We start from the raw sequence: 12,131 nt of genomic DNA, 5'->3' as shown, positions 1-12,131 counted from the left end.
TAAGAGGAATCAGCCTATTTGAAAGCTAAGGGAAAAACTTCATTGAAAAGAACAAGTTAGAGATGATAGATTTAAAAAGAATAGTTATTGCATGAGTTGCCCAAGGAAATAGATGTTATTGTGTTTAGAATATAAGTGAAGAAGTAAATTTTAGTAACAAAGGAAACTTTCTCTGAGATTATGTTCACATGTTTCAAAACATTCACAGTATGAACTCACACATTTCATTTTCCCATACTACCATATCATCACTGTATCCCAATTAGCCACCACATTTATTTAATTGCTTTACTACTCACTGACAACTTTACTGTCTTCTCCCTCCACTGCCAACATACTTAGGGATTTTTATGACTCATGTTGATGATCCTGTGAATATCCCAGCTCATAGATCCTCATCTTTAACTGTTCCAGGAACCCACATCTCCATTTTGCCTCTGCCTTACATAAACAAGGACACAAACTAAGTTTAATTATCAGTGAAAATGCTCTATTTCCAATATCAACAATTGCTGGGAAACATGACATAAGATGATAATCTTGCCTATCAATTTTGTGCCTCCTGTTATTACTGATCCATCTTATTACTTCTTCCATGGCAAAGTTCCTCCTACAACCCTTGGAATTTTTCTTCTCTTTAAGTACATTTTCTCCCTCTTCTTTTTTTGCCAGTTTATTCCCCTAACCTATACATATGTGAAGTATTCCTTGACTCCCATACTAAGAAAAACTTTTTCCATATCCTACTACCTTCTCAACATACCTTCTATTTTCTCCTCTTTCCTTTCCTTGCCCATGTTTCTGTAACTGTGCCCTAAATGTGTTAGTTCTACTTTCTAATTATCTTTCACTTACCAATTCTTTATATTTGGCTTCTGCCCTACCAATATCCTGAAATTGATAATAATTAACAATAACATCCTAATCATTAATCCAATGTTGTGTTCTCTGTTTTTATCCCTTCAAATCTCTTTATTCCTGACACAGTCTTCTCCCTAACACTTTCTTACCTTGACTATGACACAGTGCTTTTTTCCTGTAGATTTGAAATTGTTGTTTTACTCTCTGTATCTTCCTTTATTGTTAATTTTCTTTATTTTCCCCTCAATCAATTCATTCCCTAACTGTAAATATCCTTTATTTTTGTTCTTAGACTTATTTTATTCTGTATTCTTTCTTGGGTAATCTCTTCCATTAATGTGCTTTATTGCAGAGTCAGATCTTTGTTGGATAAGTAGAGACATTATATTTACCCAACTTCCTTTTTTTAAAAATATTTTATTTATTTATTTTTAGAGAGGGAAAGGAGGGAGATAGAGAGAGAGAGAGAAACATCAATGTGCGGTTGCTGGGGGTTATGGCCTGCAACCCAGGAATGTACCCTGGCTGGGAATCAAACCTGGGACACTTTGGTTCCCAGCCCGCGCTCAATCCACTGAGCTACGCCAGCCAGTATATTTACCCAACTTCTGATTCTACTTTTGCTCTAGTCAATATTTCTTCTTGAGAATTTTCTATCTCAGAAGGAATCCTGGACTTCCAAAACATGTTTAGTTAACAGAATCATATTGTTAAGATTAATTTTCTAACATCAAAGACCAGTTCTTTATAAATCCAAACTTAAATCTCATATTTATTTTAAAATTTTCTCCCCTCTGTCCAACTTTGACATGATTCCTCCTGGTCTGAGGACTTGTGGTAAGAGAGTGACACATTTTGTTTTTATTTATTGTCCTTGTCTATTCATTTTAGTCTTCCCTTTATATATTTGCTTCTAGCTCTCTTCATTATTTGGCTTGAGAACAGAGAAAGAACCCTCTTCATACCCCTATAACACTCTCCTTGGTATAATAAATGAGCATTTCAAAAAATTCCCTATTTAAAGAATGCTACAACTTCTGTAAACCCTCATCACACTTCTGATCTCTGGTTATGTGGGTTGTTTAGGGCTGGAGGAGACTTAGAAAAGAAGGTCCAGGACCAGTTTAGATCTTAACTGATATACTGAAGAAGCTGTCACCTTGGTAGTAACTTTAAAATATGGCATATCTTATTGTTTATTTTATGGCCCTAACTTATTTTCCAACTACATCACCTACTCTTCCCCACATGCCATGTACTTAAGCTCTTGCTAATGATCTTTGTTTTGCCAATATATCCCCACTCTATCTCAGAAAACATTCTCCTTCAAGTGTCCTCCATTAAGCCTCTAATAATCACCACTACTGCTGCTACTACCCTCACTTTTATTAACTCCTCTAATTATATGCTATCTTTTTCTCTTAAAACTCAGTATAATTTGATAATAGTCTTATAGAAATTATTACTTTAAAATAAGATTTAGATACAATTTTGAAGCTTAAATTGTACTGATCTAATCTCTTTATGTCTGAAAATGAGTCTTACTTTACAAGATGAGACTATTCTTTAACTAGAATTTTGTACTTGTTTAAACTTCAAATTTAAACAGAAATCTCATTGTCAACAGAAGTAACATCTTACTTATAACATCATACTTCACAGTGTCCACCAGTGTCTTTCACATGGTAAGCAGTTCTGTTTTGTCAAAAGGTCCTGAACTGAAGGCTAAGGAGGAAATGGAGATGTACTGACATGATGATCTGTTTCACTGTGTGTAGTGCTCAATGGACGTTCATTGAACAGACTGACAGGCAGTGAAGTGTGTAGGATTCTTTGCCTGGTGATCTCAATTACCATAGAGAGTAGTAGGTAGAGTTTATGTTAAAAGGGGCTGCAGAGGTATAAAGATACTTAAGGGAAAAAGGTCTAGAATAACAACTTGAGTGTGTATAGTAGATTTCAGTAAGAAATAAAAAAGAAAATGACAGATTGACGAGTAAAAGCAAGAGGCCTGTTAAACTGAACTGCATGAATCTATAACAGGCTAGGCACAGAGGTTCTCCAGAAAACAAATGAATTGTTGAATTTACTACAGACATGAAGGAAAGAAATTCTTTATTAGAAACATACCCATTTTCTGTGTATGTAATGGAATTTCAAAACACTCAAATTATACTTGTTCCTATCATTAGAATAATTAGTCACAAGCAATTCATCAGATTTTCTCTATTGAATCTATGATGATTTATTGTTTGATTATGAGTTCTAATTAAAGAGATTTAAAAAATACCATCATATTGGAAGAGAACATTTTCATTTTCAAGTTTACAGGTGTTATGTGGACACCTGTCAATGTGTTTAAAACACAGAGTCATGTGTTTTAATCCTTTAAATTAAACAAAATCGCACCCACCCTTTCCAGGCTCAGTAGTTGTGGCACCTGACCGTAGGCATGCTGTGGTCCAGGGGCTATATGGGGAGAGTCGACCCAACTGGAAGTTTTCTCCTGGCTTTTCCCTGTCCTTTTTAATTATGGTTTATTCTCTCTTTACTAAATTTTCATTATAATTTTATTCTGAAACTGTTAAAACTTTCTTATGTGCTTGATTTTTATTAATTTCTATGATGCTTAAAACAACACTATATATGTTTATATGTAACATGTAACACACAAATATATACACATGTAATGTAGCATAATATTTGGAGTTTAGCAAAACTTAACTTCCTCACATAATAACTTGACAGAGTAATATATTGAAAATTGCTGACTCATTTTCCTTATTTGTTAAATGGAGAAAATAATACCATTTTAGGTTTGTGATCATTTTTAAACTTTTTTATTGTTATTCTTTTAGAGTTGTCCCAATTTTTCCTCTTTTGCTCTCCTCCTCCCAGCCCACCCCCCACTCCCACAGTCAATTCCCACACTGTTGTTCATCTCCAAAACAGAGTAAAAAAGGACAAGCTGGTAAAATTCAAGCAAAGAAATGACAGCTACATAAATTCCAAAAGAATAATTATGCCACTACATGAAAAACTGACTATAGGGCTACAGGAGTAGAGGATATTACCCTATGATCCAGAAAGATTGGCAAGAGGGAGGATTCATGTTAGGGTGGTATCAATAAAATCTGTGAGAAGTCGGTAGAGTATAAATGTATTTTGAAGTCAAAAGTAACAGAATTCTTGGTATACTGAACATAGAGTAAAAGAGACACTAAAGATGATACCAAGTGTTTTTGCCTAAGCAACTGAGGTAACAAAACTGGCATCAGCCAATGGAGAAATCATAATGATAGAAAAAAGATTTAGTTTAGCTTTAGACTGTTAAGGTGAAAATTTCTGATGGATCATTCTAGTTACATATTGCTCCTTAACAAACCACTCCAAATTTAGAGGCTTAAAACAACACTGATTTATTTGCTTATGAATTTGCAATTGGGTCAGAGCTCTGCATGAGATCATCTCTTCTTCACATCGACTGTGAAGACAACAATGTTAGGGTTATGGCTGGGGACTGGAACCATTTAAAGGACCCCTCACTCAGCAGGTCTAGCTGCTGGTGCTGGCTGTCAGCTGGGAACTTAGCTAGGACTGTTAGTTTACACAACTACATGTGGCCTCTTCATGAAGTTGCTTGGCTTCCTCACAGCTTTTAAGAGCATCCCAAGAGAATCAGGGAGAAGTTCTATCTTCTTTTATGATATAGCTTCAGAAATTACATAGTATCACTTCCATAACAGTCACAAGCCCAACCAAATTCAAGAGTGTGGAAAAGATGTTTCACTTCTCACTGTAAGAAGAGCATGCAGCATATCAAGTGTTGTGGCACTCATCTGTAGAATTAAAATCTGCCACAGATCTCTAAACGTATAAGGTGAATACTCAGTTGAACATAAAAATCTAGAGTTTAGGAATAAGGTCTTGTCTGGGTATATACATGTTGGAATCTTTAACATTTAGATGGGATGAGATCACCAAATCAAAAAGAGGAAACAACAAAGACTGATCCATGGGTGCACTCCAACATTAAGATGTCAAAGAAAAAAAAATTGAACTACTGAATGACAACAATTCAGTAGTGATTTGGGATGACTACTGAAATACAACAATTAAGAGAGTCAGTTTTCTTCTTTTTTTTTTATATTGTCTCTTTGAGATCCATTCACTAGTAAACAAACTGAGTTTTTTTCAGATATCTAGTGTTTACTGCTTGGTCTGGGAAACAAAACTTGTCTAAATGTATCAAGATAATCTCTTCTCTTTGGCTATTGACTGATCTAAGGCAGGGCATGTAATTCATCTGAGGTTTACAACATGGGGTTTAACAGCAAAACCTTTCTCTTTCCAAATAAAATGATACAACTTAGCAAGGAAAAGTGTTTCATCTAACATCCCCCTCCTTCTTTAGTTAAGGACACACTTCCTGATATGTCAAACATATTGTATTAATGCAGCCATAACATCAAGCATCAGACAAATTAAAACTTGGCAAAGAGAAATGGTAGTTGAAAAAAGGGAGAAAGAGAAGCTCCTAGGGAGAACACACACTAGTTAAATGTTATGTTCTTTGAATCCAAGAGCATTCCTAACCAATGCAGCTTTTTCAATTTTGAAAAAAATATTGTAATCTGCCCTGGTGGGTGTGGTTTAGTGGATTGAGTGCTGACCTGTGAACCAAAGGGTCACTGGTTCAGTTCCCAGTCAGGGCACATGTCTGGGTTGCAGGCCAGGTCCCCAGCAGGGGGATCATGAGAGGCAACCACACGTAGATGTTTCTCTCCCTCTCTTTCACCCTCCTTTTCCCCTCTCTCTAAAAATATATAAACACAATCTTTTAAAAACATATTACAGTCTTAGTTTTAAAGGGTGTAAAATTTTTTGCCATCATTTCTCTTTCCTATATTAGTCTTTTTCACTGTCCTAATATGATGATTTAACATTATAGCATCTGTCTAGAAAGTGAAGCAAGGGATAATATTGGAAAAAGTACATATAACAAAACAAATAGGAAAGGTTGCAGATTTTTGTAAGAGTTGACTTATGATTCACATAGACTGACTTCATTATCCATCACTGTTCTTTACACTGGTTTATCTAATAAACATCTGGGTGACTATGACAGCTTCACTTTCTTCCAACTACAAAAGGCACAGTAGTTCAATTTAATCATAAACTATCTATTCTTAAAAACAATCAAACAAACAAAAAACCCTCTAAGTCAAGTCATACCAGTGATGCAAGACACACAGTGACACAATAGTGGGGAGTAATATGAGGTTATGAGGTTTTGTAATAGGACTACTTCTATGGTATTGTTTGAAAGTGAAATGGTTATTGATCAGCAGTGTACTTTTTACCAGGCAAATGTACTAAACTCTGAGGACAGAGAAATGAACTATGCATGGCTCTGCTCTTATAGAGTCATAGTAAAGAATAGAGGCATTTTCCAGTTCATTAAAAAAGAGAGCTACTAAACAAGTAAATATAAATGGGTGTATAGTAATATATAGAATTTATAAAAAATGAAAGCACTTGGTGTTTTGGTGCTCTCTAACAAACCAATCTAACCTACTTATAAAACCAAAGAAGGAAAAATGATATTTAGCAAGATAAAAGTAAGAAGGAGAACATTACAAGTAATGGGAGTTAGAGAGTATAGGAATTATTTGAAAAACTAAGAAGTCCAAAAGAAATTGTAGCAAGAAATTGAAACTGATTATTTACATAGGGTTTGATTAAGAAGGATCTCAATGGAAATTTTGGACTTTATTCGGAAGTCAATGGGAATTCTATGAAAAGTTTTATGTATCAGTAGATTTGTATTAAAAGACCAAAGTTGGTCTAGTCTTTTGTGAGGTTAGATCAATCACAGTGGAATATGTGCAAGGTAAGAACAGATTTAGTTAGGGTGGGGGCTGTACAGATGGAGAGTGGTAGATTGATAATATTTAGAAGGAAAAAATCAGCAAATCTTGTTGATAGATTAAATTCATTTCAGTTTTTGAGATGTACAGTTTTTTGCCTATAAAACATCCACATGGAAACATCAGAAGACAGACATGTTTATCTTCAACTAGAGGGGGTAGAAAAAGCTTAGGGTGAATATGTTGAACATAAATGGAAACTGAGGCTTTAGAAATAATAAAACATAAAGTTGGCTATCAAATGGTTATTTCATTCTCTCAGCAAATAATTCAGTAGCTATTAGGTAAACAGTTCTAGGGTAGAACTTTAAATTGAGAATCTAAAGATATGTTGGTATTCTTGTTTGGATTTACACACACATTCAAGAACTGCATAACAAATATAACCCCATCAATTACTAAATTATACATGACCAAATGAAAATAAACTTTTTCAACTGGTTAGATATTTTTGAGTTTTGCTTCAGATATTATAATTAAAATGCATATTAATGTGGAAGTCTAGATATTTTTAAATGAAATAAGATAACTCACTTAACACTCAAGAGATATATATATAATTCTTAAAATTACCCTTTCTTTGGGTGCACAGCTATAGATCTTGGTTGATCCAGGCCTTGGGAAATAATCACATAACGGAAAGAGCCATTGAGTCTTGCAACTTCAATTAAGTTAAAACCATGGTCTGTCCAGTATATGTTACCTAGGAGAAACATAGATGTGTTTATGATACAGTTGTGAGAAAGGAAACTATGTACTAGTTATGGCTAATTATTAACCTTCTGAGCATTATATAATTTTCAAGAAATCATTTAGTTTCTATATTTTAATGTGTACATTTCCTAAGCACAAAGCTATAAGTAAACAGATATGCAAATATTTCCTACATCTCACACACCTGTAGTTAAAACCATATAATGATACATTTATATCTCAAAAAATAAGTTGAAACTTCTCTCACTGTGAGAAGGAATCTATTTTAACTTTCTAAAGACTTCAGGCAAAAGAGAACTAACATTTCTGTTTACCACCCTCATGGAGCTTTCCAGGAGAATTGCCAAAGTTAACACTACATGCTCTGCTTCTACATAAAAATACTTATTCAAAGGCTTAAAAGTATTAGAAGAATGAAGCCAAAAGCAAAAGAGACTATTTACCCCTGTGGCTAGAAATAATATATAAATATATAAAATATCAGAATTTTTATGAAGCAAATTGAGTCCTTAAAAATAGATGTGAAATATAACCAAAAAAAGCCAAGCTTATACCAGCAATCCAGTCAATAGCTATCCCTTCCACTCTTCCTAAGCCATTGGTAATGACATCTTCTTTCCAAGTTTGATCTCTTTTAGCTCGGCTAATTTTATTGAAGCCCATGTCTGTCCAGTAGATGGTATCATTTTCTATGGATAAGATAGAAAGAAAAAAAATTACACATACACACACTATAGAAAGTAGCAATATACATATTAGAATCACATTGCATCAGTATTTGGGGGTTAATATCCTGGGTGTGCTAATGTATAAGTAATCTTCAGGATAATTTACTAATATAGTAAGAAAGATATTAAAACAATAGGAAAGCGCCTAGTCAAATGTGTTTTTAAAATATTTTTGAAATATATAAAATTACTTATTCCATCATTTATTATTGTTTCTTCATTTTCTTACGTACTTTAACTCAATAAATACATATTTTTATCCCCCATGAATTTGCCATCTTGATATCAAGCCATGATGTTTTGGCCAACAGTTTTTCTTTTTACATGGGGTCTGAGTCCTCTAAATATAAAAAGAATACTACTGGGGATAATCAACTCAACAAAGTCTCAAAGTAGAGAGAATAGAAAAAACTGGAAGGATATTTCAACTACATCAAGAATATTTTAAGTACATGGTCATTCAAAATGTACAAAGTCTTAAAAATGCCTTATCATCCAATTACTACTTCTGAGATACTAGTTTAGCAAAGGTCAACTACACACTCTTTAGATTATTTTTCAAGATCTCATTGTACAAATTGTTTTTAAAATACTTGAAGAATGGCTGCATGCTATTATAGAATTTTTAAATCATTGTTTTTGAGTATTTGAATGAAAATGCATCTAAAGATTATAAATGAAATGTATATATGCATGCATATGCATAAAGAGGAGCAATTATAGACCAATGATTTTAAACACAGCCAACAGAAGGACACTGGAGACAAATCATTAAATAATAATTTTGCCATTGACTAAGTTTTTGTGTTATAATCTACTTGGCCACTTGAAGAAGAAATCCTTTAAGACAAATATAATTTTCCTTTGACAGTGACAGAATATGGAAAATAAAGAAAAAGCAATCAATATAATAAACCATTTACTAGTAAGTGTTGGGATTCTGATTCAAATGAACTATAGTGGTTTTTTAACCTATTTTGGGAGGATTCCAAATATCCCCTGTCCCCAAGAATGCTTAAGTTCATATACACAATTGTTTGAAGCAAAACAAAGGTGCCATTTTCAAATATATATCTGGAAAGCAAGAACTTGATTTTTCCTATTTTATAAAAGTATCAGGTAACATGCATTCATTATTGAAAGGGTAAATCAATCAATAAAAATAAGCATTGTTTTTGCATAAATATCAAGCATTGTAAACAAGTCCAATTCTCTTCTGCAAACATTAGACCCATATATACAACAATCTACTTTTTTTTTAATATTTTATTTATTTATTTTTAGAGAGGGAAGGGAGGGAGATAGAGAGAGAGAGAGAGAGAGAAACATCAATGTGCGGTTGCTGGGGGTTTTGGCCTGCAACCCAGGCATGTACCCTGCCTGGGAATCGAACCTGGGACACTTTGGTTCCCAGCCCGCGCTCAATTCACTGAGCTACGCCAGCCAGGGCACAACAATCTACTTTTTATCTCCACTTGTATGTAGAGAAGTTGATCTTGATATACAAAAGGCAAGTTATGGATTTCTGTGTGAAACAAGCTTCTCCTGTACTCATCTAATGCAGGCCCCCATGCTATGGTGATATGATGGATGGCAGCTCCATCCTGTGTTTTATGGGCTGAAACTGTACACTGTTCTTACTCACTTTTTCTCACAGTTCCCATCTAATCCATAATCCAATGCTCTCAAATTCCATTTGTTATCAAGCATTTTGGCTCTTTTTTATTGCTATTTCAAATTATATCCATCATGAAAACATTTCTCACACTCTCTACTATTTATAATGTAAAACAAATCACTATTATCTCTTGCCTGAACTACTGCAATAGGCTTCTATCTTAGAGCCCAGCTTCCACTTCTGTCTCAGTGACCCCCTTTCCTCCTGAGTCTTTTCTCCACTTAGAGGCCATTGTTGCCCTTTTAAACAAATAAATAAGAACATTTCTGTTCCCTCCACTCAAACTCTTTAATATTACCCATTTCATCAAAAGTGAAATTCAGGTTCCTTCCTATGATATCCGTGATCTACCCACACCCTTCAACCCTCTCTCACCTGATATTCTTCCACTCTCCCCCTCACTCACCCATCTCTAATAACAGACTTTCCTCTTCCTAAGACAAGACAAATGCTGTCCAGTCTAATGTTCTTACATTACTTTTCCTTGTATCTGAAATGCTCCCCTCACCCACATATATATACACAGCTTAAATATTCCTTTTCTTACTGAAACTTTCCCTGACTACTCCATAAAATTATTCCCTTGTCATGCTCTATCTTCCTTACCAAATCTATTGTTTCCACTTATAACATTTATTACTGCGAACACATTACATATTTATTATTGTTTTGTTTACAGTCTGTCTTGTCTCACAAGAGTATAACCTCTTGAGGGCTAGGGCTTTATTTTGTTCACTGTTTTATTCCTGGTCCCTAGAATGGAACCTCACACATTGAATACATGAACAAATGTGATGTGCTGTATAAAGATTTATTGGGAATAGATACAAGGAAGACACAGCCCTTACCACAAGAAACTTCATATGCTCAACTTTATAAAACAACACAGGGTACACACGCACAAAAGTGACCGACGCTTCAAAATAGTATAGCATGAGCAGAATATAAGAAGTATAGACAAGTATTTTTGCAGGAGGTCAAAGAAGACACAACAATGTTTATAAGTACTACAAAAAAAGGACACTAAATTTATATGTGACTTTCACACTTGAATCACTTCTAACAACTTTGCCATCTTGGTGAGCATTTTTTCCATATGATCAGGAGGCATTCTTTTACACATATACTACTGCATCTTGCAAATACACTTATTCATATTGAGCTGATATTGCATCTTTTTATTTCTTTTCAGAAATAGACTGTGAGATATCTCATAAGTAGGGACTGCAGGGGACACAACTTTGCTAATGCAATCACATGTGCAGTAGACACCTCACAGATATTCACTTTGTAGATAGTAGATTAATTATAATGCCAAATCTACTGCTAGGTTAAGTCCATTGGACTAGGGCCCTGAGAAACTGAAAGGTTTCCTTGCATTCTTTCATTAGCAATATTTGAGAAATATGTGAACAAATCAATCATGTGGTAATGCATTAAGCAGGACCAAGAGAATGAAATAATTAAATCACTCCATTTATATCCAAAAACCCTTTCTTTATTAGTTTTTACACATATTACACACATACTTTAAGGATACTTAAAGGATACTTTAAGGATAATTATACAGGTGTAGGTGACCAACTATTGTGCACTGCAATTACAGTCAGAACTAAAAGAAAAGCCACATGTTGTCACATTTGTTTGTAAAACAAAGGAGGAGACTTTTACCCCTGAGAAAAGTTAATTAAGTTGAGCAGAAGAGATAACCATTTACAAAGGGTAGATTATGCAGACTGTGTCTGAAAATAAGAAACAAGAAATACAAGTCTCTTAATATACTTTCACTTTAGGTATCTGTTTCCTTATGATTCATTAACCAGAACTTATTGATCACTCGTTGTGGGCACACTGGACTCTGTGTTATTTTGGGCTGCTATATCCTAGAAAATTCAAAATCATGTTTCCTGGCTCAAATTTACACACTGTTTTAGAAAACACCATAGAGACATGAAAAACATGAGATAAAATATAATGTATTCATTTACTATGCTTCTACTAAGCCATATTTTTTAACATTTATCCTTTAATGCTAGCTTATTAAATTTGTTCAGGAGTTCTAACTGTTTACATTTAAAATAAACATATGCTATCCAATTAATAAAGATATAGAGAATCTGTTTATTAAATGTGTGGATATCACAAAAAGGATTCATTGAATAACATTAGTTGTCTCAAACAATTTTCCCCCAATATAGAATCTACTATACAGACTATCTA

General features: G+C 34.0%; 1 protein-coding gene across 1 annotated transcript in view; it reads right to left on the bottom strand.

The window, feature by feature from the left end:
* The window catches only part of LRP1B (LDL receptor related protein 1B), a 1,811,620-nt gene that overhangs the window by 456,598 nt on the left and 1,342,891 nt on the right, over window positions 1-12,131 (bottom strand). The window contains exons 37-38 of the mRNA XM_045853515.1: window positions 8,060-8,194; window positions 7,365-7,494 (exon numbers count right to left, since the gene is read on the bottom strand). Coding sequence (XP_045709471.1) covers window positions 7,365-7,494; window positions 8,060-8,194 — 265 coding nt within the window. The remainder of the gene's footprint in view (window positions 1-7,364; window positions 7,495-8,059; window positions 8,195-12,131) is intronic.

The sequence above is a fragment of the Phyllostomus hastatus genome, unplaced genomic scaffold, assembly GCF_019186645.2.
Source record: "Phyllostomus hastatus isolate PE091 unplaced genomic scaffold, TTU_PhHast_1.1 phas_contig_1, whole genome shotgun sequence".
Taxonomy (NCBI): Eukaryota; Metazoa; Chordata; class Mammalia; order Chiroptera; family Phyllostomidae; genus Phyllostomus; species Phyllostomus hastatus.
Note: the sequence above shows the minus strand (reverse complement) of the source record. Positions and strands in the feature narration are given on the sequence as shown.